Source organism: Apus apus, chromosome 5 (genome assembly GCF_020740795.1).
Source record: "Apus apus isolate bApuApu2 chromosome 5, bApuApu2.pri.cur, whole genome shotgun sequence".
NCBI classification, from domain to species: domain Eukaryota; kingdom Metazoa; phylum Chordata; class Aves; order Apodiformes; family Apodidae; genus Apus; species Apus apus.
The window spans coordinates 40395487-40421114 of record NC_067286.1 but is presented as its reverse complement, the minus strand read 5'-3'; the positions used below and the strand labels follow the sequence as shown (position 1 = coordinate 40421114).

The following is a 25628-nucleotide window of genomic DNA, read 5'->3' as shown; positions in this document are numbered from 1 at the left end:
AAAAAATGTGATAGCTCTTCATTAGGAGCTGACAAAATACAGCTTTTCTATCTAAAACACTTTATTACACTTTTTATATAAGTCATACTGCTTTCTTTTTCTCTGATACTTTTGATGGAATTATGTGCTGCTTAGCTTGAATATAAAATCAAGAGATGGAGAAAAGACATCTATAAAAGGAATGGGAAATACAAGAAAGGTTATTTTTCTGATTAGCACATTTTTGTCTCATCTAATATGACTCTTTCAGAGAACCCATCAAGAGTACCAGTAAAACACCTAAGCCATTTTGTCATGTTTGGGACTTTCCTGTTTCTCTATTCAATGATGCATTTGATGCAGGGAAAATATTTTTTAAAAACTGTAAGCTCAGAGTAAGCCACACATGGGAAGAAGTTCTTATCATCAAGGCTGAAAGTGAAACAGTGTGATGGAGGTGATCCTTAACTATCAGCAGCTGAATAGTCTGAGGAATAGAAACTACAATATTGTCATTTCCTCTGTCAAGCTGGTGTCTAACCACTTCCTTTTCCTAGTGCCTTGTCAAAAAGGAGGTAAAAATATCTTTTTGTTTCATGAATGCTGTTTTCGAAACATGGAGTATAGCTCCTAAGAATATAGCATGGAGGAAGTCCAGCCTTACAAACAAGTGGGAGTTTAGACCAAGTGTTTTATGAGGCTTTATATATATTGGGTTTAGGTAACATAAAGGGCAGTAGCAACTGATTATGATCTTGTTGCATTCAAATTTGGTGATAATAGCAAATCTGTTCCATCTAAATTCTGCTGAAAATTGCTAAATCTGTTGCTGATCTAGCTCTAACTTTTATTGTGTGTGTACTCATTCAGATGTAGCCAAGTACTTCTTTCTCATCTATGGGTAATATTTCTTCCTTTTGCCCTACTTATATGTCATAGCAGTTTCTGAGTTATTTTTTTTGTCAGAGGCAAAGTACGGATTGCTGGATAACCAATCAGACAGGAATAGGAAAGAAAAACCAATCCGGATTGCAGTAAGTCAGATGTCAAATGTGAAATGGACAAATTTATGACTTGCAGTTTTGATACATACTTTGGTAAATGTTAGAATTCATCAGTTTGTGTCTGGTAATTTTTTATTAGACCATCATACCTAGTAGTTGATGCTCTAACACACATAAAAATAATCTCTGCAGAGAATTTTTAGTTTCCAGGGTATCTTTAAAATTATTTTAATTATTACTCTTCCTTTATTTCTTCTTCTTGAAAAAAGTGCTCCTCCAAAACTCATAGAAGTAAATTAACAAGCATTATGAATTCCAACAAAGTGGAATTAATGTAGATTAATTTTGACATTATTTTTGGTAATACTTACCTACCCATTATTCTGGTTTATTAATTGTGAAGTAAATAGGAACTGGATGAAAAACTCTGTGAATAGATGGAGACAATCATAATGCTCATGAGAATGATTTGAATAAGTTATATTTTTGCTTGTTCTTTATGTTACTACTTTATTGTATTCTTACATGGTTTTTTGCAGTTAAATAAACATCATAGCAGTAAAATACACATAGGAGTATAATACTTAAAATATGACCTTTACACTAACAAAATTTATATCTTTGGCTTACAGTAATTAATTTTTTTGCTTTGCAATCTAATATTCAGTTCTTCAACAGCTCATATGATTTACTGTTAAAATAAGTGATAGAATTATACTGTCAATTTAATTATTATCCTATAAGTAACATATGCAACTCAAAGAACTTGGGCCAAAAGGTGAAATAAATTATATTATCAAGATCCATTTTGTGATGCGTGCAAATTTTTGCATGAAATCTATGTATCAGTAGATAGCACTAACTAGTAGTAGAACCTGAATAAATGTTTAAGTTAGCAAATAAAAATCTTTTTTAAATTATAATGTAGTTATGTTTGTCAATTTATGCTAGTAGGGGTAAGCACAGCTAGAAGTGGAATCACGGGAATTACTGAAAGTGCAAAGAAGTTATAAATGTTGTTTTCAGCTTTCCATAGGCTGTACATTTATTTAAAAGTTGTTTAAAATTTAGCATTTATTTGGTTTGTTGTTATGCCAGGTAACTCTCTCATTTTCTTGATAGCATCTAATGACCTCAGTACCTGAGATTATTTGCATTGATACTGCATAAGTCCTGGTCATGGAGAGAAATATTAGGAGCTTTATCCAGAGTCGAGTAGAACATACAATAAAATTCTAGTAAGTCGTGTGAAGAGAAAGAAAATACAGCTAAGACTGCCACTTATTGGCAAGCACTGCAACATGGTAAAAAGCCTGGCCTCCTGAGTCAGTGTTTTCTTTCCCTCTGAACTTTGTGGTTGAGGAACTAGTCAGCAGCATTGTATAAAAACAGCAAGAAATTCTGCAATTTATGCATGAATTCTTTGCAAACCCAGTGGCAAGAATTTGGTGAGTGGAGCCTGTTCCACATCACATCGTGCTTGTTATACATAGCTGGGATTTAACTGCTCACTATCTACTTGAATCTAGGTATGAAAATACTGGTTTCTTCCTTTTAGGTTTTAACATAACTAAAACAATTTCAGCATGAATTGGAAATCTTTCTCCAGCCCAGATCAATAAACAAAAGGGGGAAGATTGCTAGGTAACATTGCAGTAAACAGACTTTAAACATTAAACACCTGGATGCTGTAGTGGCAGACATCCACAAAACAACTTTGAGATGTTCAGCAAGCTTGGAAAAAAAAAATAGCAACTGTTAAAGAGAGAGATAATTTATTTTATTTTATTTTTCAGAAAGCACACACATATCTGCTTGTCCTCATGGAGATATTGACTATTTTAGAGAAGACTAGTTAGAGGCAGGAAAGTATCCTGTAAACTGAGGATTTTATAAAACTCAGAATAAAGCACTGACTATTATAAAACCAACAAGAACTGTAAGTTAGTCATTGGAAACAGATACGTGTGTTTATGTAGAGTCATTGCTCCACAACGTGGCATATCACTCGTTAGTCAGTGGTTCAGAGAACTGATGAAAGGACTCAAGCATCTTCTGTACTGTGGTATTTCAGGTAGAAACTGTTATTAATCAAGGGCTGTTTAAGCCATAAAAAAATGCTGTCTCTCATGCTATCAAAATAAGAATAATTTAGATTCACTAATTTCATAAGTTGTAGTGCTGATTAGTGTGGATAAGTTGAAATATTTCCACATTTTTAGATCATGCAGACTTTTCAATGACGGTGCTGCCTTTTGAACAGACCTCAAAACCTCACATGGTTTTGCATGATTTCTGCTTTTTGAGATCCCAACCATGTGTCTTCTGGGGTGAACAGGAAAGGACACTGATATTCTTTTCTTTCACACTATCAGGACACTTTTGCATGAAACCAAGCAATTTGCAGCCAGAGCCCTGTGGGCTGCTGCAATGAGCCATAATGGGAGATTGCGAGGTCCCGGGTGGCATGGGGGCTGGAGGTGGGAGCTGTGAGGAGGAGCTGAGACAGCAGGCAGGAGGTCCTGGATAGGAAGAAGTAACTTGGGAGCCAAAGTGCCTCCCAAGACTCTGTGAGCAGTCCCAGAGTGGGAGTGCTTGGCACCACAGCCTTTTGGCCAAAAAGCCAAGAAGTAGTAAAGTGAGAGGGGACACAAATTAGCCTGATGATCATTTTTAGAGTAAACACGGACCATGTGGAAGTGGCCAGTGACTTCTGATGCTTGTTGTGTGCTAGTAGAGAGGCTCATGTTCATCTCAGTCCTGGAAAAGCCTCTCTGCCTACATGGCTGTTTGGCACCTCTGAGAATGCTGCCTGCACATTCCTCTTCTCAGACTTCAGAATAATAAATTAGATGAGAAGTTATTGCTCACATTATATTTATAGTAGAATTTATCTTTTTTTTTGTTCTAGCAAAGCTAACAACATGCAAGGCAGGCATCCAGCTTTCAAAAAATGCATGAAATTCAGTGGGTTTTATAATTATTTAGAAAGGAATGGATTCAAAGCAGAGAAAGCCATTATATCTCCCCCAGTTGTGTTCATTCCTCTAAACAATCATTAAAAACAGGCCAGGTTGTTTTTTGAAGTGAATGCTTTCACTCTTCTGTATCATTAGGATTGCTAATGCAGGCTGCTGCTGCTGCCTCCAGAAAAATGAACAAACAATTTTTCAGCTCTTCCCTGAGCTTCTTATAACAACTACTGGTGATCAATTAGTTAGTTCATTAAAAAGTTACACATTATTTTATTGAGGCAAGCAATTCTGAATCAAAGGACCCAATTTGCAGATCTAGGTTGAAGCACATAATTGGCATGTATTTTAGGATCGCTGTTAAAGCTATAAAAAAGATTTACTAGGGAAGGAATGGATCCAAGAACCCTAAAGGAAAGAATATGTTACTTGTGTGACTCAGTGTTACAAATGGACTCATTTAATACTAAAGTCTTATCTATGTTAAAACAAAAAAAAATGAGACAAATATAAGCCTCCTTTGATTTAACTTCTGCAGCAAAAAGTTATCCTTCATCTGAAATACATGAATTACGTATGGTATTACTGCATTTCTTCTGCCATTTTTTTTTCATTATTGCCATCCAAGATGTCTTTTTATTAAATTATTTAATTTTTGTTGAGAATTCAACACTGTATAACTGTAAAACAAAATGATGTGAAGTGTGTTCACCATGTTGTTGAGATCAACGGTGAGTCTGGGATTAAAGCCCCAGTTCTACAAACAGTTGTGTGTGTGTGTGACTTAGTGGGAACATAGCATATGTGCTGGTAGAACATGCCTGAGCTTTTGCTGTGTGAAAGAGAGGGAAGGCACATTATTCAGAGGATGGTTTAGAAACAGTGATGCTTTGTTCTGAGTTTACAAGTGGGCCAAATCTTGAAACTTGAGGGAAAGAGTTTGCATTGAGGAAGCTACAATTTTTTTAAACTTCATCATTTACTGATAAGTTTTTGCATCATTTCTTTAAACAAAAACAAGCCTATTTTTTTCTGAGCTGAAGGGTGTGAAAAGTCAAGTCTTACATGTATTAAAATGTTCAGAGAATCTCCTTTCTGTTATGATTTTGATTGCTTGATGGCCACAACGTAAAAGCTTCTGTAGCTGGTGTTACTGTGGGGCTTCGTGTGATGGCATTGAGGCATTTACAGCTATTAGCCTTCCCATGGGCTCTTTTCAGACAAAATGTTATGCATCAGCTCTTATTTAAGTGTAAGCCTATTGAATAGCATTCTCCTCTCTGCCAAGTTGGCAGCAAGTTCGCATGCTAATAAAAGAGGTTACCCCAGATAGAGATCCCAGATGTGCCTGAACTACTTTTATTAGGACTATGGAGGGGTTCAGTGTTTCCTTCTAACTGTTTTCAAAAAAGGTGTGGGCTTGCCTTCGTAATTGCCTGAAGAATTGTATTACATCACTGGAAATTTTTTCCTCAGAGTGAATAAAATGTTAGATCTGTTAGCACAGAACACGGCTTAGGAAATACTGATGTTCAAAACAATGAATGCCTTTTGCCACAATACAAACCTCAATGTGACCCGACTGAATTATGTTGAGGAGGAGAACACTGCTGTTTAACAACGAGTTAAAAATACCTTTTTTTGTTACATATTAATGAGATGCAGGATAATCGTTAGAATAAGTAGCAACAGATGTTTCTCAGAACAGCAACATACCTGTGGCATATGATGTACTTGACTATGTCAGTTATTCCTTGAAATTCCTGAAATTATTATTATACTTAGTGATAATGCCAACTTGGTGATTGCAAGATACAGTGCTATTGCACAATGTAATTGCTAACATCAATATTCTGGGTTTGTGAATGCTATACAGAAATTAGCACTTTAAAAAGAAATGTTATTGCTAAAAACGTATTCAAAATTTCTCCATACTATTTAGTTGAATGTGTTGGCTGCAGTTTTAAAACCACAAGAAACAGGTAAATCTAACTGAGATACTTTGTAAAATAACATAGTTTGTTAAACTTATTGTTCCTATCCATAAATCATAAATAATAGGATGTTTACAATCTTAAAGCATAATCTTGATTTTCCTTTCAAGGCCACAAGCTTCCTGTTGAAATCTTTATTGTTGTCAAAATGTGAATAGAGAAAACAAGGTTTTAATTAAAATAATTCATTGCTTTCTTTTATTGTTCATCTTATAATTCAATTATGACAAATGAATGGTGCTCTAATTTCTGGTCATGTCTCTGGTTGATTTTCATTGTAATTGCATCAGATATAAAAAGAAAGAAACTGCATAGGGGATTCATTTCATTGTGAAACATGTGATAATATTCCATTTCAGATTTTCAAAAACAGGGTTTGACTCAGACTCCTATTAGTTTCAATGGACTTTGGATCAGGCAGAGGGTTAACAGTCTATTTTTCAAACAACTAGAAAGAGGTGTAAATGTCAAAGGTGATAGCTATACTGTGAGTTCCATAAACTACAAAAAGAGTTACTACTAAAGGTCTATTTTTCCTTAGTTTAACAGCTTCTGTGAAAACAGTGTTAATAAGTATATCAGGAACTGTATATAATAATGAATCAGATACATTAAAAAACCCTTTTAAAACTCCTTTTACATAATAATTGGAAAGTTTAAAGTGACCTAAAATCCCTAGCTTCTCATGCTGTGATGTAAATTGTATTTTTTTAGGTTCCAAATTCAAAGAGGGAAAACTGATCCTACCAGTTACAAGAGCCTGGGGGACTGTTTTAGGACTATTTTCCAGCGAGAAGGGTAAGAGTATATGTTTTTAAAATTGTCAATTGTATGTGACCTTTTTTAATCACCCATTTTCCAGACATTAGATCCTCTTTGTATTCCAGTCTTTTTGCAATTGCCATAATTTTGGCAACCATGTAGTCTTACATAACGAGCACAGTTTGAAAAGTCTTGGCATTACTTATACTCACAGTACCAAATTTTGCTATCAGGATGTGTTCAAAGACCAGGATGCACAGCTCTGTAGAGACACTGGGGCAAACAGCTTTGGTAGTGGGAGCAGGATGCCCACAGCAGCAGAGTGCAGTACCTAGGCTCTTCTATCTTCTTGCTCTGGTTGTTTGAACTAGCTCAACCTGAGCCATTACCAGTTCAGTGAAGTATTTGTTTCCAAGTAGCTGTGGTAGGCAAGGCATCCATGACCTAAGTGAGTAAATTCCACAGCTTTTGAGTTTGACAGAATATGGAAAAGGATTTATGGTTCTTAGTCACCTGAATCATACTGGCTTCAGCAGGTACCACTGCTTCAAGCCTGAGCTCCTCCAAGAGACTTGGCTTCTGATCCAGAAAGGCATTTAAATATACACTTACTGTCATGAGCAGTCCAGTTAAAACCAGTGAATGCAATGGATTGATCAGATACTTAAAGTTAAACCTGTTATCCACAGGAATTATTCCGGAACCAGCCTTTAATCGAGGTAACTCTGTCAGGCTAGAGCTAACAGAGAATTTACTTTCCTGTTGCAGAAGCAGTCAATACTGCTCTAAACAAAAAGTAAATTCTATACATAACTATTTTTTCTCCAGGAAGTTAGAGGCAGAAGGTTACATTTAGTAGTAAGACTAAGAACAAAGGAGATGAAGAATCTGATACAATATAATCTTAAATTTTGGCAAAAAAATAAAAATGTAATCAACTAATCCTCAAAAACCTATTTAAGTCCATGAGTCTTGCATTCCCATCTGCTTAAGTTGTTCAGTTTCTGGAGCATGGTGATTATGACACTTGTGAGGGAAGTGAAAGAGATGATTGTGAAGTATTTTAGTTAGTGGAAACCTTGAATCCTGATACCCCCTCCTTGAGTGACCACAAAAATATGCAGAAGAGAGCATCAAGAAAGGGCTTCCTACTTTGATACCAAACAAATAAAAACAATTTATGAGGTGTTCAGATTCAGGTGTGTAAATCTTGGAGAAGAGTATAAGAAATTAATTCATACACCATGTTTATTTCATATTAGCATTATGCAATACCTTGTTCAATTTTGGCATTTTCAGACTGATTGTCTGAAATATCTAATTAGGTGTACATTGACTGTAAAGATTCTAGGCATCTCTCTCCAGCACTCACAATTCCCTACTGGCATATGTGATTTTATGTTAAGTTGACTACAAACCAAACTAATTAAATAAAGGAACACAGTGGGAGAAGAAATGTTACAAATGGACTGCTCCAGAAAATGTTTACGTTTGGGAATATTGCTTATGCTCATTTATATTTTCAATAGTAGCAACTACAGTGAGCTAGAATGTTGAAGCTCAGTTCAGATAAGACACTTCCCAATGCCTTAATTTTCTGCCCTTGTTACACTGAGGTTAAATATGCAGAATCAGCCTAGGAAGTACTTACCACTTTTATGAATACATACACAAATTTTTCATTTGCTGCAATGCCTCTTACTGAAAATCAGACAGTATTATGTTGCCACAGGATCACTGTAGCAATCTGATGATTTCATAAAAAGTTGCTTCATTACAAATAATGTCCAGGATTTCTTTAAGAATCCATTGGATTTTCTCCTCAATATAAAGAAAAGAACAGAGGGAATATTTCCAGTCTAACAACTAATGGAATACTGTCCTTTTCACGAAATCTGAATACTCCTTGATCTTCACAAAATATCAGAAATTTCTTAACAAAACAAAAAAAAAGGAAAAAAAAAGGAAAAAGAAAAAAAAGGCAATCAAATAAAAAAAAAAAGCCCAAACAAAACCAACCAACCAGCCAAAAAAACAAACCGTCACAGAAAAAAAGTCCTGCAAAAGCTCCCTTCCCCTGAACTTTGAGTAACTCTTTAGATGGAAATAAATTTTCTCCACAGGAATTAAATTCTTCAAAGAAGGATCCATCCCTTGAACTCTTGTCTTGTCTTACAAGAAAATGGGAGCCACAAAACATAAAATTTAATTGAGACCCACTAAAGGAAGGCTCAGTCTAGCAGAGCATAAAAGGTCACATAGTTTTCTATAAAAGGGAGGCACAGTATTAACTTCAGGGCTTTTGTGAACTTGTGATGGTAGCATCCAGTTGCTGCCAGTTGTGCAGGGGCTGCAGTGGCACAGACCCTCTCAGGTGGTGAGCAACCTCTGCTCAGCTGGATCCACCAGGAGCCCTGCATCCTAGCCACTCTGGTTTTGCATAGGAGATGATGGAAAGATCTTTGACAGCAGAGATAAACCCACCAGGAGCATATCTGTTTATTGAGGAGTGACAGCTTTATAGCCAACATAAAAATAATCTGATGTTTATTAGGGAAAATATTTGGATACAGGATTACCTGAAGACATTAATAGAGAAAAATTTTGTTCTTTTTAGATCCTACACGTAAGAGGTTAGATTGTGTTAAATGATCAATTTTTGTATCATCCTCACCTTGACTGCATTTTTATTCATTCACTTTTTCTTTGGTTATGACTTAGGTTTAAATACAAAATGTAAGAATAAACCAACACTCTAGCTGAATGTATGTATACATTGCATATATTATATTAAAGACACATGGTGTTGTGTCTCATATTAAGAATGAAAAATTATGCCCATCTGCACTGTCTTAATTTGAAGTTAAAGCATTAAAATGATGAATGTTGTTATTTCAAGTCTGTAAATAACTTTGTTCTTATAAACTTGGATTTTCATGGGCTAATAATTTTAACAGTAAATGTTCTGATTTGCAGTTGGCTTTTTTGGTAAGCACTCAGTCAAGAAACCTGTTACTTTCTCATTTGTTGGTTAACTTGCCTGAAATAGAAAGGGTAGCAGTGTCCTGGTTTCCAGTTATATAACATTGAACAAGTTCCAGTTCAAAGTGCTGCTAGCCTTTCTTAGAAGCAGATGGTCCCAGGAAAGTGCAAAACACGGTTGTCCTTGACCATTTCAGATTTCATTATTTCTAGTGAGTTATTTGATTGTTTATGTTGAATTTTGCGTTTACACAGCCCAATAGCTTTATAGCTACTACTGTCTTAGTACCACCTTACCACGCATTCTGTAATTGTCTGTATGACCACACACCTTTTTTTTTTGTTTTAATAAGCGATACTCTGACTCATACATTACTGGGATTAGGTTATAAAACTGCAAAAAACTTGTCAGCTATGGGTGGAGTAGGTGGGAGAACGGCCAAAACTAAGTTGGAGCTGGTTGAGTGCTGAGTTACCAGCAAACATGCAGAAGCTGGAGGGTTCCTGTTTTATATGATAACAGCAATCGTTCATCAATTAAGGAATTTGCTAGCACTCTCCTTTGTCCTGCCTCTATCCATCAGCTCTCTGTCATGGTAACAAGTTCTCCAGAGACTACAGCAGTGGTCTTGAGGCCTGGCTTTTGCAGCTGGCTGCAGATGATACTCTGCTGCTTCTAATTGCCAACAGGTCAAGGAAGGATACTTGCAGGATTGGCAGCCCTGCAGGCAAGCACTGGCCTCTGGCACTCACCAGCAATCATCACTGTCCAATCCAGGGGCCCAACTGGATATGTGCTCTTCCAGCTGGGTTGAGGATCCCTATCAAAAGGCTGCCAAATAACTGTTATACAAGATACAAATACTTGGCTATTCTTTGCATGAATCCTTCAATGAAATTGCCTACCAGGGAAATGTGACATGGTCAGTCATGCCAGAAATCCCTTTTCCCAGTGAGCAGTTATGAGGCAGAGATTCATTTCCACTTACTGGAGGCAGAAATTCCTGTGGTATCGAAACACCAGACTTTAGGCTCTGCTTTAAGTGCTCTGAAGCAAGCAGAAGTGGTAGATTAAGACATTATTTCCCCCCTGCAGCTCTCTGCCTCACACTTAGGTTTCTTGTTAGCACTTCATCCCAAGAGCAGCAGAAGTGAACTTGCTTGCTTGCTTGCTTTCTACCTTCAAGATCTGGTGTCCCAGTAGAGACGCACCTCCACTGCCCATTTCAAGGACTGCGATCTTGCAAACTGCAGTACAGGCACCTTTTCTCTTCTGCCCCTACTACAGGAGCAGTAACTTCCACCTGAACCCTGAGGAAGGTCTACTGGCACTTGTACTTCAGGAATATCTACACATGGATCCATCTCTTTTCTAATACTACTGGCCTGTCTCACACTTAGGAATTCATAATGCTTGTATAAGCCTTGCTAAAATGAGGCTGAAAATGCAAAAAAGGGTGCCAAAATATCTATCTGTATCTGTCCTGATGCATCACTATGGTCCATAGTATATTGCTAGTTTTTCTTTTTATCCTACATAGTGTAGAGTTATTCTGCGAGTCACATTATGTTACATTGGTATCTTCCTGCCATACTGTTTTACCCATTGAAGAATCCACTAGAAGCCTGTGATTTCAAGTATAAAAAATAATTATCACATTCCTTTGTGAAATATAATCTGAAATGTGAAGTGTCAATTAAGCTCTACAACACTTTGCTGAATTGAGGACTGTAATTGAAATTGCAGAGGACAGTGTGTTGGCTTGAACTGTGAACCTGTGTGAAATCTGTTGGCTTTTGTGAGTAAAAATTGAAGTCTTAGGGCTTTTCTGAACCCTTCTGTTTGCTTTGCACATCTTCAAATAAATGCCCTGTGTTAGAAAAGTTAGTATTTGCATATGTTTGAGAAGCATGAGCTTGCAAAATTTTGGTAGAAATGTGACAAGTTCTTCTGGTATGTAATTAAAATTACCAACCATTTAATCTGTCCATTTACTTTTGGAAGTGATTCGTTTTGCTTTGCCACTTTTTCTGCTGGCTGAGACTTGGCTCTTATAGTCCCTCTGCAGGTAAACTGTGACACTCCTCAGCAGCCACCCTTATGCCTGTGCAGTTTGGATGACAGGATTCACGTGGCCCTGTGGGGAATGATGCTTACAGGTCTTCAGTGAAAGGAAAAAAGATGTTTTAACATACACATTAGCCTCCAGGTGCCCCATGATAAAAGAATTTCAGAATTTCTTCTTGGTAATTAGCAGGAGTTTTTTCTTCATAATCCATTACATATATAGACAGACAAATAGATCTGCTTTACCTGTAACTGCTCTTGGTACCCCCTACTCTCGCTATACCCTGTGTCTTACACATAGACCTATGTGTAATATCTGGTCTTTATGTTTCATTTGGTCATCTGTAGTTTGTTTGGACTTGTTTCTTAAAAACATAATTTCATCATTTGTGTTCTTACTCTGAATGGATGTTGAGCCATAAAATTTAAATGACGGTAGTCTTGAGTAAAATCATCATTAAGACTGCTTTCAAAATCAGAGAAGGGGAAGGCAGAAAATTTGACTGACAGAATTTTCCTGCTAGCTCACTTTTAAGATAGCGATTCATATTATGCTCACAAAGTTTTAGATCAAATATAGCCACAAAGGAGACATCTTTTGTGTATCTATATGAAGGTGATGTGCATTCTGCTTTTTTTTTTTTTTTTTTTTAAATAACATTCACATTTGATAATTCAGTTTTGTCTAATATCCCAATAAATACAGCAAAATTCTCAGGAAATTCTGATGCCTCATTATGTTTTAAAATCTGTGCACATCTGTCTGCGCATTCCTATTTATGAAATATTAATGCATTTTCAGTCTCTAAGTAGATAAACATTAACCAGTTCATAATCCAGTGGAGTTTGGCCAACAATCCCAAGTGACTGGATGCTTTTGCAACACTAGTCAATCATGAAACAAAGATAATACTTGTTCTTTTCACCTATGGGTCTCAAAACACTTCACAGAAGACATCATTATTATCTCAAATTTACTGATAGGGATACTGAAGTGTAAAGCCCTAGGGGACCGAGTAGATTAGGACTAGAAAATGTATAGAGGTAGTTCTCATGGAGCAGCCCAATACAAAATCATAGAATCACAGAATTGTTCTAGTTGGAAAAGACCTTTAAGATCATCAAGTCGTACCATAACCTAACTCTACCAACCATTAACTTAGCTCTACCAAGTCCAGTGCTTAAACCATGTTCCTAAGCACTACATCCACACGTCTTTTAACCACCTCCAGGGATGGTGTTTCAACCTGTTCCACTGTTCAATTACCCTTTCAGTGAAGAAGTTTCTTCTAAAATCTAATCTAAACCTCCTCTAGTGAAACTTGAGACCTTTTACTCTTGTCCTATTGCTTGTTACTAGGGAGAAGAGACCAACTTTCAGGCAGTTGTAGAGAGTGATAAGGTTTCCCCTCAGCCTCCTTTTCTCCAAGCCAAACAACCCTGGTTTCTTCAGACAGACTTCATGAGCCTTGTTGTCCAGACCCAACATCAGCTTTGCTGCCCTTCTGTGGACATGCTCAATTACTTCCATGTCTTTCTTGCAGTGAGTGGCCCAAAACTGAAACGGTATTTCAGGTGCAGCCTCACCAGTGCCGAGTACAAGGGTACGATCATTTCCCTAGTCCTGCTGGCCACACTATTTGTGATACAAGCCAGGATGCCATTGGCCTTCTTGTCCACCTGGGCACACTGCTGGCTCATACTCAGCCAGCTGTCAATTAACACCCCCAGGTCCTTTACCGCTGGGCAGCTTTCCAGCCACTCTTTCCCAAGCCTGTAGCATTGCATGGGGTTGTTGTGACCCAAGTGCATGCACTCAGTCCCCCTCACCCAGATTATTGATAAAGGTATTAAGGAGAATTGGACCCTGTGCTGACAGCTGGATTTAATCCCAGTCACCATGACTCTCTGAGCCTGGCCATCCAGACAGTTTTTTACCCATGTTGTTTTTTTGCCCATGATAGCTTGTTAATACCAGCACTCTGAGAAATGTGTGCATTAGACATAAAATTACATTATTTGATACAGGCTCCTAATTCAGAAGACGTCTGAAGACTTATTTAGCAATCCATTTTATAAAGTAGTTTGTCTGAGGGCCTACATGGAGGTACTGGCATTTTTAAGCCTGAAGCTGGGTGTCTCGACTGCAAGGCTAGTGCCCTGTTCAGTGGACTGTGTTGTCTCCAGACAGTTAGCAGTATTTACAGTGATATTACTGTCATGAGGTTTTCATCATCCCCTTCAGGCAGGAATTCTCTGTTCCTAACTGGAGGTTCCCTACCCCCATCTTCATATGTTAACACTTGAAAACATAAGAAATGGCTCTGGAATGTGAAAAACTTCTATTCCCAGTTTTATGTGTGTAGCCCTCTGAAATACGAGGTTGCAGCAGTGCAACTAAGGGCAGCATTTGGCTAACCATGTTTTTCTAACTAATGGACAGACATTTTACCTGAAGTCTTTTATCTGGTATATATGGCAACAGAGTAAACAAGCACACTCTTCTAGAGAATCACTTCTGAGAATCAGATGCTTTAAAGATGAAACATATGCTCATTTATTTCCTATAGGAAGAGAATGCCAAAAAATAATGTAAATCTATAAGCACCTTAGAAGTAAACAGGCCAGACCTTTCTTGGTGTCAGTAATTATCATTTGTGAAGGTTGCTGAAGGTACACCCGTTCACCTGTTTACATTGGGTGTCAGTTCAGTGTTTTTAAAGGTCTAAGGTTTGATTTATTTTTTAAATTTCAGATATTTTCATAATCAGATTCTTTTAGTCTTAAAGCTGTGATTTCTTGAGTAGCTCTATTTTCTACTAATATAACATTAATAGAACTCTTTATATTACTAGTATTTATAGCAATAGCTCCTACAAGACAGCTTGGAAACAGATAACTGCATTATAAGATGCCAAATCTGGTAGCCTGAGATAATGGCCACAAATTTCTCCCACTTCAGTAGCTGGTTCAGCATCAGGGACTGCACTACTTCACTGCGGTGATGGCAGCATTCCCTGGTACTCTAAGCAGAGGTTTGCACCTGGGGCACTGAAAGGAACATTCCTGCCCAGCACCATTCAGCAGGTAGCTGAACGGTAGCTATGCAGGCAGCGCCACGATGCTGCAGCTGAGCCCCGAAACCTCCTGTGCTTCCAGGTGCATTCCCGCTCCGGGGGCAGCTGAGCTGCTGAGCTGAGAGCCATCTAGAGTTGGAAAGCTGGGAAGAGCTCACACACGGTGTGCTGTTCATGCTGCCTTTCTCCAGGGTTTATTCTGCTCACCCAGGGATGTACAGACATTTTCAGCTAGTGAGAAGGTTTCAGGTCAGGAGCCAAGAGCCCTCTGAGATTAGTCACAGCCAGGGCTGCGTATCCTCTGAGCAAGGATTTAACGAGTTACTGTTTTAAGATGAAGTGGGTAAATTAGGCTGAAGTCATACTTTTGGATCATGCTGGTTTTTGGGGATTTGTCCCTTCACAGCTTGCTTGTTCTGAATTGCTATATATAAAGTGTCATCAGAGTCTATGGAACTTAAACCTGTCTTTAAAAAGAGGAGAAACACTCTAGCCCAGATGGAGGGGCAGGGGGATCACCCAAATCTGACCTGGTGCAAGGCTGTCATGCCCAGCTGCAGACAGATAAAAGAATCTAAAATCTATCTGAAACCTCTTTCTTAGCAGAGGTAATAGCTTTGAAACCTGATTATAACATTGTCAGCAGTCAGCTGTCAGAATTAACTATTTATCTGTTATGCAAACCCCGCCATTAATGTTTGCCATTTCATAAACAATAGTCATATATCACGAGATGCAAGGTTAATTGCAATTATGTATTGTGGTTCTTTAATAGGCAAATTGCTATTTACTTCTGTGTTATTTGGGCTTCTAGTAGCCATTAATTGTTAACCTGTTCTTTAACAGGCAAATTCCACTGTATCAAGGGAAAAAAACCAATAACCAAAGAACAGATAAATCACTTTTATGTCCTTAGAACAGCTGACTTTACACTTTTATTACATTGTTTGAAAAAGCATCTTTTCATCTGGAAGAAATCAGTTTAAAATGTGATTGTCAACACAACGAAACCAGCTTTCTGTTTAAAATGGCTGCTCGTGAAGCTTAGAATTACCGTTTTGCCAGGGTTTTTACAGACATCCGTAACTAGAACCAAGAGATTTTAGATGGGATGTTCACAGGAAATACCTGGCAGACGGCGTAAAATGCAAACTAAAGCATTTTTATTTAAGTAGTAGGAACCATGCGTGTGAAAATGAGCAGTAGTGTTTTAGGTCATAAGCTTTCTTTTTAAAGTAGAATTGGGCAAAAGAAAAAATTCTTGTTCATTTTTTACATGTCTTGCCCTAACTAACCAGACAGCATATATTTAGCATATTTCTTAGACTGTATTTTATGCTTATTTATAATGACACTATTATAACTCTTTCTAATCTGCATGTCTTTACCTCATCTAATTTAATCTTCTTCATTGGTTACATCTGAAAACACAGCTTTGTCTCTTTTATGCCAATCCTTTTAATTACTAAAGTCCTTGGTTAATTATTTATATGTAATTTGCTTGATTTGAACTCCTAAAAATGCAGATGCAAAATAAAACATTTTGACTTCAGAAATAATTGAGCTTTACATTATATACATTATATATTGTATATAATATATATACATAATGTGTATATATATATATTAATTGTATATAATTGTATGTAATATATACATAGTGTATATTGTATATATATTATATATATACACATATACATTTATACATTATATACATATTATTACATTATATACTTTTGCTCATTAAATTACAAAGATGTAGAAAGACTGTCTATCTATTAGAATAGGTAGAAATTTTTCAATACTGGTAATTTTCCTGTTTTCAGAATAGGTCAACTATATGTTATTTATAATAGTTTTAATAACAACTTTGTATGATGCCATACTCTGAAAATACAGGTATCCTCATTTTTTTTTTCCTAATAAATTGCTTTGTTGTTGTTGTTGTTGTTTTTAATGTTGGAAGATTAACAGCATTATAAAACTTGTAAAATTAATCTTAGTTAGAAAGACAGTCTTCCTCTGAGAGGCTTTTTGTTGAGTTGTACAGCTGCCATTGCAGCAGTAACTGCCAGCTTTGCTGATCATTCATCTCTAACACCATTACCAACGCCTCTTCCCTTTGTAATGTTCTTTACCCAAGTTGAAGTCTTCCTGTATATCATGCTTCATATTCTGAAAGAAATTTAGTAAGCTAGATGTTGAGAATAACTATGGTTGACCATGGAGGAGAAACTATTTATCTAAAGCAATGCCCCAACTCAAAATAAAAAACCCAATGTCAATAGCTATGAATATTTGACAGTTATGTAAATTTTCTACAGAATGTACCTTAAATAAAACAAGGTAAAATGAGGAATTAGCATCAAGTATGGAAATATTTTAGAAGAGAGTATTCTGTACAATGCTAACTTATATTTCAGGGTCCATTGCATTCTGTATGATTCTGAATCAAACTATAAAAAACAGTTTCTTTTGCCTGCTATGCTATTTGCCTCTTCAAAGGAAATACAATTCTAAATACATCTGAGGTTGGTTTTATAGTTTTCATGTTCTTTGCTTATGCAACTATACTTGCAGTCTGCTATGGTTCTTTATCCTGTAAGTAACATTATTAACTTTAATACAATAAAAATGGTTTTATTTCATTATAAAAACATCTGTAACAAGTGTAGTGCATGCACAACACACTGCATCTCCGTACAGGAATGCATGCATAGAAGCAGAGATGCACGTCCCATTGCATTCCGTCTCTCCAGCGTAGGAAGTGTCTGTACCACTCAACTGACAGACACTTCACAGCACATTTCTGGAGTTTTTGTGTAGCACACAGGACAGTGTCTCTAGCTGAAGCATTGGCTCCAATTATGAATACAAGATCAATTCCCATGTGTTATATTTTCTTTTTGCAGCTTGTCTTCTGTCTGTATTTTGCGTATTTTGGGTTTGCCTGGACTTGCATATATGTTGTTTTGCAGCTGGCCATCATGCACTGAGTGTCTCAAGAAGAGAGTTATTTTTTTTAGGGGTTATTTTAATCTGATAAATAAAATTTTCCAAAGTAAGCATATGCCTCTGCATCACAGGAATTTGGTAGCCAAACCCAATACATGTATTCATATTTTTGGTACCAGTTGAACTCTATGGCAGGGACAAATACTTCTACACCCCTGGTGCCTCCTAATCTAGGTAGGGGCTCAGATTACTTACTGTTCAAACATTTCTTAATGCAACTCATTTTTCTAGCCCACATATCCTGACTTAGCACAAGTTTTTATCAATGTACCTTCTTTTATTTGCAAAACCCATTTTAAAACAAATTAAATATTTTACTTATGTCTTCCAGTAAAAATATAAATTAAAATCGTTTCCTGTATAAAATAATTTATAATATAAAAAATGTCTTCACCATTTTAAGAGCACATTTTTAAACCACTTTTATTTGGAAATATTGTCTGTCTTTGGTATGAATTACTACTTAGTATATAAGTAATATTTATTCTTTTGGTTGCCAGTCTGATTTAAAATAATCCATTTTGTGGCTTAAAAAAAAAAAAAAAAAAGCACTAACTAATTAGCATTTAAGGCTTTGTTTTAATATATTCTGAAATACTATGTCTCTACCATTGAAAGCATGTAATAGTATACTTGCATAATATTCAGGCTTTAGTGTTTTATGTATCACAACAGATTAAAGTTTTTAATCTCCATTTTTTCATCTTTTCTTAATAAATGGGTACTTCAATTAAAATGTCAAAACTTACTTAGATTTTCCTTAGGAAGAATGTAAAAAGCAAACCAAAACCTTCCATTACATTTCTTTAAATCCTGTGCAAATGAAATATATTGTCACAATTTTGAGAATAAGAAAATGTCTCCTTCAGTATTTCAACAGTTCATGTTGCAAACAATAATTTTTCAAAGCTGCAATATTACTAGGAAAAGAACTGTATGGTTTTGTACAAATAGAAATTTTCATAGACTTTCTCCACAATTTTATACTACAAATTGTACCTAGTTTTACATAAAGGGGAGAAGACAAAGTTATTTAAGGTATTCCTGAGAACAATTATATTGGTGTAAAAGGTGAAAAATTCACTAGTGAATAGTTTAATATAGGGTTAGCTAGCTGTCATTGCAAAATCCTAGGAATCAGGGACAAGAAAGTTTTCCTCAGCATCCTGTCTGGGAAAATGCAGTTTTAGAAGTAGGTCTTTCTAAGTTACCGTGAGGGAATGCTTGGAATCTTGTCTTTCTACCAAAAAGGATTGGTTTTCCCTTGATTGTCATCAGTTTGCTAGGTTGTCCTGCTATTTAAGCTATTAAAGACTGGTGTGCTGCTTGGTCTCAGGTGATCCATAAAAAGGAATGAAGCCTTGGGAAGGTAAACCATCACCAGACTGGCTCGGTGTCTCAGCCTTCCATGACGGAAGCTCTTTGTTGAGAATTGTTGGCAATCGTAGCAGTTTCCAACCGAAGATAAGAGCCAGCGTTCTCAGATAATGCCCTCGATCACACACCTGATGACAGACTCCTGCATGCAAGTTTTTTCAGGTGCTATGTTTGCTCAGTAATCCTTCAGTGCCAATCTTTTCTAAATGGTGAGCAGGTCTCGTCAGTAATGGACATCAGCCATTAAGCTTGTAATATTTGTCATATATCAGGTTACAGCTTTGTTACTGCAGTGTGATGAATGGATGCTGTTATGCTTAGAGAAAATAAAGAAGTGCTATAAATTTAGCAGTCAGTACTAAAGGGGTTGCTACTTTAAGGGCATGATCTACATCCTTCTGAAGTCAATTGAAAATATTCTGTTCCTTTCTATCAGGCCTTTAATTTTCTTTCTCTTTTAAGAAACAGAATCCATGGCTCTCATTAAAATGCAGTTCCCCGTTTCTCACTATATATGATTATACACCTAAATAGCAATTTTAAGTTAACTCTTACTTCATGTCTTAATATAGATGTTCTGCACAAATGCTTATGCTTATGGTATAGGGCTTGGGTTTGTTTGTTTGTTTTCTGGTTTTTTTTCATGATCCTGGTAATTTCTATACTAGATTTTTAAGACTGTGCTCTGATTTTGTGCTTTTTTTGCTTTACACACTTGGCATTATTCTGGAAGTTAGAGGTAAAATTATTCTGGTGATAGAGTTAAAAAAGTATCAAGGACATTAAATCTGTCTATGACCAACAGCTGAATTATGTTTCATGTTTGCAAATTTTTGAGGAAGTTCAGACAGTGCCTGAAGAATTTATAATTCATTATAATCCTTTCTAGTGACATAAAGATAATGAATTTCCTATTTATATTCCAGGATAAAATAAGCCTAGCACAAAGGAAAAATAAGGCCCTATTTTAAGATATAAGCCATGCAAGTGTTACTCTTTGTTTGTTACTAGCCTTATATACACAACCATTAAAGTCTAGGAGGGGCTACTAAAATGCTATTTCTAAACACATCCATAACAATTCTGTATAACTGTTGACCAACTAGTTAATATATTTGCTGTAGCAACTCCAATTTCAAATGACATACGAGATATCCTACTTTTGGGAGATAGACTACCGTCTTACTATAATATAGAGGTAATATGTGGTGCTTACATTTATATGCTTGTTTTGAAATTATAATTAATCCCCTCAAGTTCAACCTGTAACTGCTGTGCAACCTTCATTTTCATACTCAAGCTAGAAGTAATATTATAGAAAGATAATTGTTTCTTCCTATTGTTTTCTAAATGTTAGGGTTCTCCTTAGTGCTACCAGTGACCTAAATCAGATATAAAAAGGAAAATGAGCATAAATGTTGGGGAAGAAAAAAAGAAAAAGAAAAAAAAAAAAGAAAGAAAAAGAAAAAAAAAAGAAGAAAAAAAAGAGAGAGAGAGAGGGAAAGGGTCAGTCAGGAGAAATACATGGAAACTTTTATCGTTTGCTGTGTTAGTGCTGAGAGACTTCCTATACAAAATGCAGATATTTGACATAAAAAGGGTCTGAAGAGCTGTGGTAGAGAAGCAAACAGAGTAGGAAAGTTCTCAATAACAGAAGACATAAAGAGAGGAGGGAAAAATACAAAAAATTCCCAAAACTAGGTGTGAAAGGGTAAGACATAAGAAAGTCTATAAACAGGAATGTATTTTTTGTTTGCTTATGTAAGCAATAGTATTTGGTTTTCAGTACAGGAAATGAGCAAATTTGAATGCAAACTACTCTAACCATGCAGATCCTGGTTCCCACTGTTTATATTATGGAAATGCTTTAAAACTCTATTTCTTAAAGAAAAAAAGATCAGTATCTTTGACTAGTATAAACTCTTGCTGCTTATCTACTCCTTAGGACCTTCCCTGATTCTTTCTGTGCCAGGTAAGTAATTTCATTCAAAATGAAGTTCATTTGCCTTCAAGAGCATAGCACATAAATTTGCTTCTGAACTGCTGTGTGATCATTATAGTCTACAGTGCCATAGGCCCTAAAGAAACAGTGCACTCTTTCCAACTTCATTAGTGACCTGCAAAATTATAGATTATTTACCAAGTTCTTCTGCACTACCTTTCTAAGTCTTTTCTGGCATACTACCTAAACCTGAGTTTAAGATAACATATTAAATTACACACTTCTTAATTTTACAATTGCCTTAGGTTTTAGGATACCTAGCATGGAAAGCAGGATTTAGACACCTATAATTCTTTGATTGAAGTAGTGTTGTGCCAACAGGTGCCTAATAGGCATTTCTGCAGTGTCTATCTGGGAATTGCATAAAGTCTGAATTCAGATGGAATTGTGTAGACATTACCTGAAATGTATGTGCTAATCGTCATCTATTATACTATTTTTCCTTATTTCTTTTTTTAAAAATTGCGATTATTTGCATTTGTGAAAGGTCTTGTTCATACTCTTAGATAGAGTTTTCATTGTCATAGAAGATGGTGTAGATAGCAAAGATGAAATGTGGGGATGCCTGACAGCATTCCAGCTAGCCTTGGACATCTACATTTCCTGTCTTAGCTGATGCATGACCAAAACTTTTGCATATGCAGTTCAGCTGAGACCACTTTATAAATGGTGTGAACAAAAATTCACTCCCAGGAAGAAGTTAATTATAAAGCACTTATATATGTGTAAGTATAACAAAAATATCTAAATTGCGCTCTTTGCCCATCACTAAAAAACAGCTGAACTAAGAATTCTGTTAGCCCTCAGGGTTTGCTGCTAACTTCTTATGTGTGCCTGACAATCATTAGAAAATAAACTAAATCAAGCACCTATCTGTGTGATTATTTCAAAGCAGAAATTTGAAATAATCCCTAAACAAAATCTGCTTTGTCTTTGGAGCCAACTACAAAAGTTGCTTATCAGCCTACCAAAGGTGATCCTACACAAAGGCAACTTAAATGATAATGCTGACCAAAACAGTGCAGGGAGCAAGACGTGGTCAAAGCACCACTATGCATGCCCACATATCTAGGAAGTTCTACCAGGATAGACCCTGGGACAAAAGGCAACGTGGTGCAGACAAGGCCCCAGGACTTGGAAAACTGCAAAAAGAACAGCTACTGTAAAGCTATGGTATGGATCGCTTAGGAATAAAGCTACTTATACAAATATATTTTACATAAACCAGAAAATCTGTACCAAAAATTAGAGTGTAATGAAAACTGATGCACCATTGCATCAACAAACTACCATCTGCTGTTTTCCAAATTATGATTATTCTTCTTTTCTTTTAGGAAATAAGAATTTAGCCAAGTTAAACTACTCTTTCTGGACCATACTAAAAATTTTGGATTTGATACTGATGGAACAAATTAAAAAAGCTATGTCCAGCAAAAGATATTATCATCTAAGTCTAAAACTCTTCTAAGAAAGCTCACACAGTTGCCACATGGAGGCATCTGGTAGGCTTAATCCACTTCTAGGCCTTTCCAGACTGTGCCTAAAACACACCCATATGATTGGGCCTCTTGTAATTAACAAGGAACAATAGATATTTTTCTTTAGACAATGTCTTAAAGGGCTTGCCTGGGATCTGGAGATTCCTGCTCCTTCTGTACCCACAGGAATCCAAGACCCTTAGGTCTCACTTGCTGGAGCGTGCTCTAAGCGCCATTGTGCAGCCTCTTTTGGTAGTCATAGAGGAGGGAGAATAAAGATGGGAATACTCATTCTAAGTTTCTGTTGCAACTGTGTGCTTCAAAATGCATCAATGCAGAGTGCACAACCTAATGGCTTCTTATTCTTTTCCCTCAACTCTTTATGACAATGAGTTTATTAATTTTCTGGTTAAGAGAGGAACCCATTTCTCCTACAATTTCCCCTGCAAAATAATAGGTGTTTATCTTCTTGACTGTAACTGAAGTACGTATCTGTTTTTGAGGGGTGACTGTGAAACATAAATCATAAATGAAGGAAAGAGGTTTCCACTAGGCCACTTATACAGCAATAAGAGTTGGGATATTCAAGCTTCTACAGTTGCAGTCTAGGGGCTGCTCTGCAGAGTAAATTTCAGTTTTACAGTACCACATGTTGGGAATCATATTCTTTGCAGCACCAGCTCTGGTCATGAAACTCAGTTGTCTGCTTCTGTGAAACAGCAGTCTTTTAACTTGAGTCTGTGGAGTTTTCTCAACCTGTTTCTCACCCAGCATAGCAACACATCAGGTGCCTAGGGTTATACCACCCTTAGCAGTTACCGCATCCTAGACATTCAGTCCTCACTTTTCTTTCTAACATCACCAACCTTCCCTGAGAGACTGGTCACTATCAAAGCTCAAGCATGTAATTAAGCATGTCTCCCCAAGGCTGTCTAGAGTAGATGTCGTGATCAGAAAGCAGACAGGATGCCTTGCCACAGGCTGCCGGCTTTTAGAGGCTATGTTGTGTTATGATACATTTTCCTATTAAAAGTTTCAGCTTCGAAATCGGGTTCCCTGTAACTGACTACTGAAGCACATGAAATCTGTGGGACAGCACTGTGCATCGAGTCTGTAAGTGCTGAGATTTGGGGTGCTGAACTGGGTGCCCCAGAGTAGCAGGACTTGAGAGAAGAGAGTCCTGGAAACCAATACTGTGAGACTGCAGGAGCAGATGGTGGGGACTGCAGCTCTGGGGTGGAAAGTTTACAGCCCCTGAAGAGGAATTTCTGATTTTGCTGGGAAAGAAAACATGCTGTGAAAGCAGATCCATACTGCAGGGATAGCACTGACTGCAGAAGTAAAGAGTGGTGCCTCTTGCCAAGTTTTTATAGATGTTGCTGAGGCAGGGCAGCAGTTGCTTATTTTGCCAGCACGTGCATGCAGCCTGGCATGGTTTTAGAAGGATACTCATGGAGCTTTAGTTCTCCCATTGGCATCCCTTTGGACCACGCTGGCTCTTGTGCAGCATGACGCCACATTCCATTGCTGCACAACTTGACCTGATTTCATCAGGGCTGCATCTGCCACTGCACCTTTGCTGAGATAGACAATATGCATCTACAAAACCTGATATTTTATTTTTCTGAAGTAGAGAATCAGTCAGTACCTCAGACTTCACTGAGGTCAGGCTCAGAGGCATCTGTTTTGGAGTCTTGTAGGCACCGAGTAGTAAATTGGAATAAAATAAAGTTATTCTAGTTAATTTCTGTTTCCTGTTTTGTCATGTTTGACCTGACTTATGGAGAACAATTAAATTTAAAACAGACATTTATGATGGATCTGATCTAGTTGTAACTACTTTTTGGAACAGTTTGGTCTTTCTTTTACCGTAACTTGCTTACATTTATATTTGTGTTTCATTACTGGAAAAAGGACTTCAGGCATATCTGATAAGAGCATGATCATTAGTGTCTTGAGTACTCACTGGAAAAGCATTCAATTAATGGGAAAAAAGGGTATAAGAAACACTGAATGTTTATTTAATTGATTATTTATGCATTTTTCACTGGAAGCTAACCACAGTTTTTTTCAAAGCTATTTTGTTCTGAGTTTTATTTATTTAGCTATTGGATTTCCTTAGGCATCTAGATTTTGAACCAGATATTTAAATTAGACCATGTATTGGCAGGGATGACTACATCAGTTACTGAGGAAGAACTGAAATTTTAAATCAAAACTACTGAAAAAATAAATAAAGAGACACACAGAGAGAGCTGATTCCTGGCCAAATAAGAGTTGTACACAAAAGACAAATACTCAAAGCTGATAACAAAAGAGGGCTGAGTACTCACCAGCTTCTGGGCTCACAGTAGAAGTATTTCATCTAGAAGCCAATATAGTATTTATAGAAGTTTAATTATATGGCTAACTACAGTAAAACACTATTTTAATTTATATTTGAATATATAACTTTTGTTTAATAGTGTTCTTCCTGATTTTGTACTGTAATGTCATTACATTCCCACAGTTCTATTCCTCCATTTTATAGTAAAGAGATCAGTTATTATTGATTACAGAATTGCGAACTGCAAGTTCTTCTTATTAGTCGTTTTTAAAACAGGATGCTCTGAACAGACACCAGAAGACACCAGATACAATTTCTCACTTACAGTACAAACATTTCTTCTGGAATCCCAGAAGATTCCTTTAATTATTCCCAGTGGTCTAGGAGTAAATCACAGCAAATCTCACAGACTTCAACAACTGGACTAGAAAGAATCCTGAAGTCACACCTGAAAGAGAGCTTTGAGGAATAACATATTGCATTACTAAATGAATCACTAGGCCAGCTGTGTTTATATATATTGTGCAATTAAAAGTTGGTAATCTTTCTCCTGATAACAATGGGCTATGCTCTTTGGCCATTATCCAAAAAT

The 25628-nt window shown here is 36.6% G+C and overlaps 1 protein-coding gene across 4 annotated transcripts in view; it reads left to right on the top strand.

The window, feature by feature from the left end:
* SLC25A21 (solute carrier family 25 member 21) overlaps positions 1-25628 on the top strand; it is a 244800-nt gene that overhangs the window by 173498 nt on the left and 45674 nt on the right. For 3 of the 4 annotated variants that reach the window (XM_051622618.1, XM_051622616.1, XM_051622615.1), the window contains exon 3: positions 6664-6747. The exons of the other annotated variant lie outside the window; for it this stretch is intronic. In XM_051622618.1, the coding sequence (XP_051478578.1) occupies positions 6664-6747 (84 nt within the window). The remainder of the gene's footprint in view (positions 1-6663; positions 6748-25628) is intronic. 4 annotated transcript variants of the gene reach the window in all.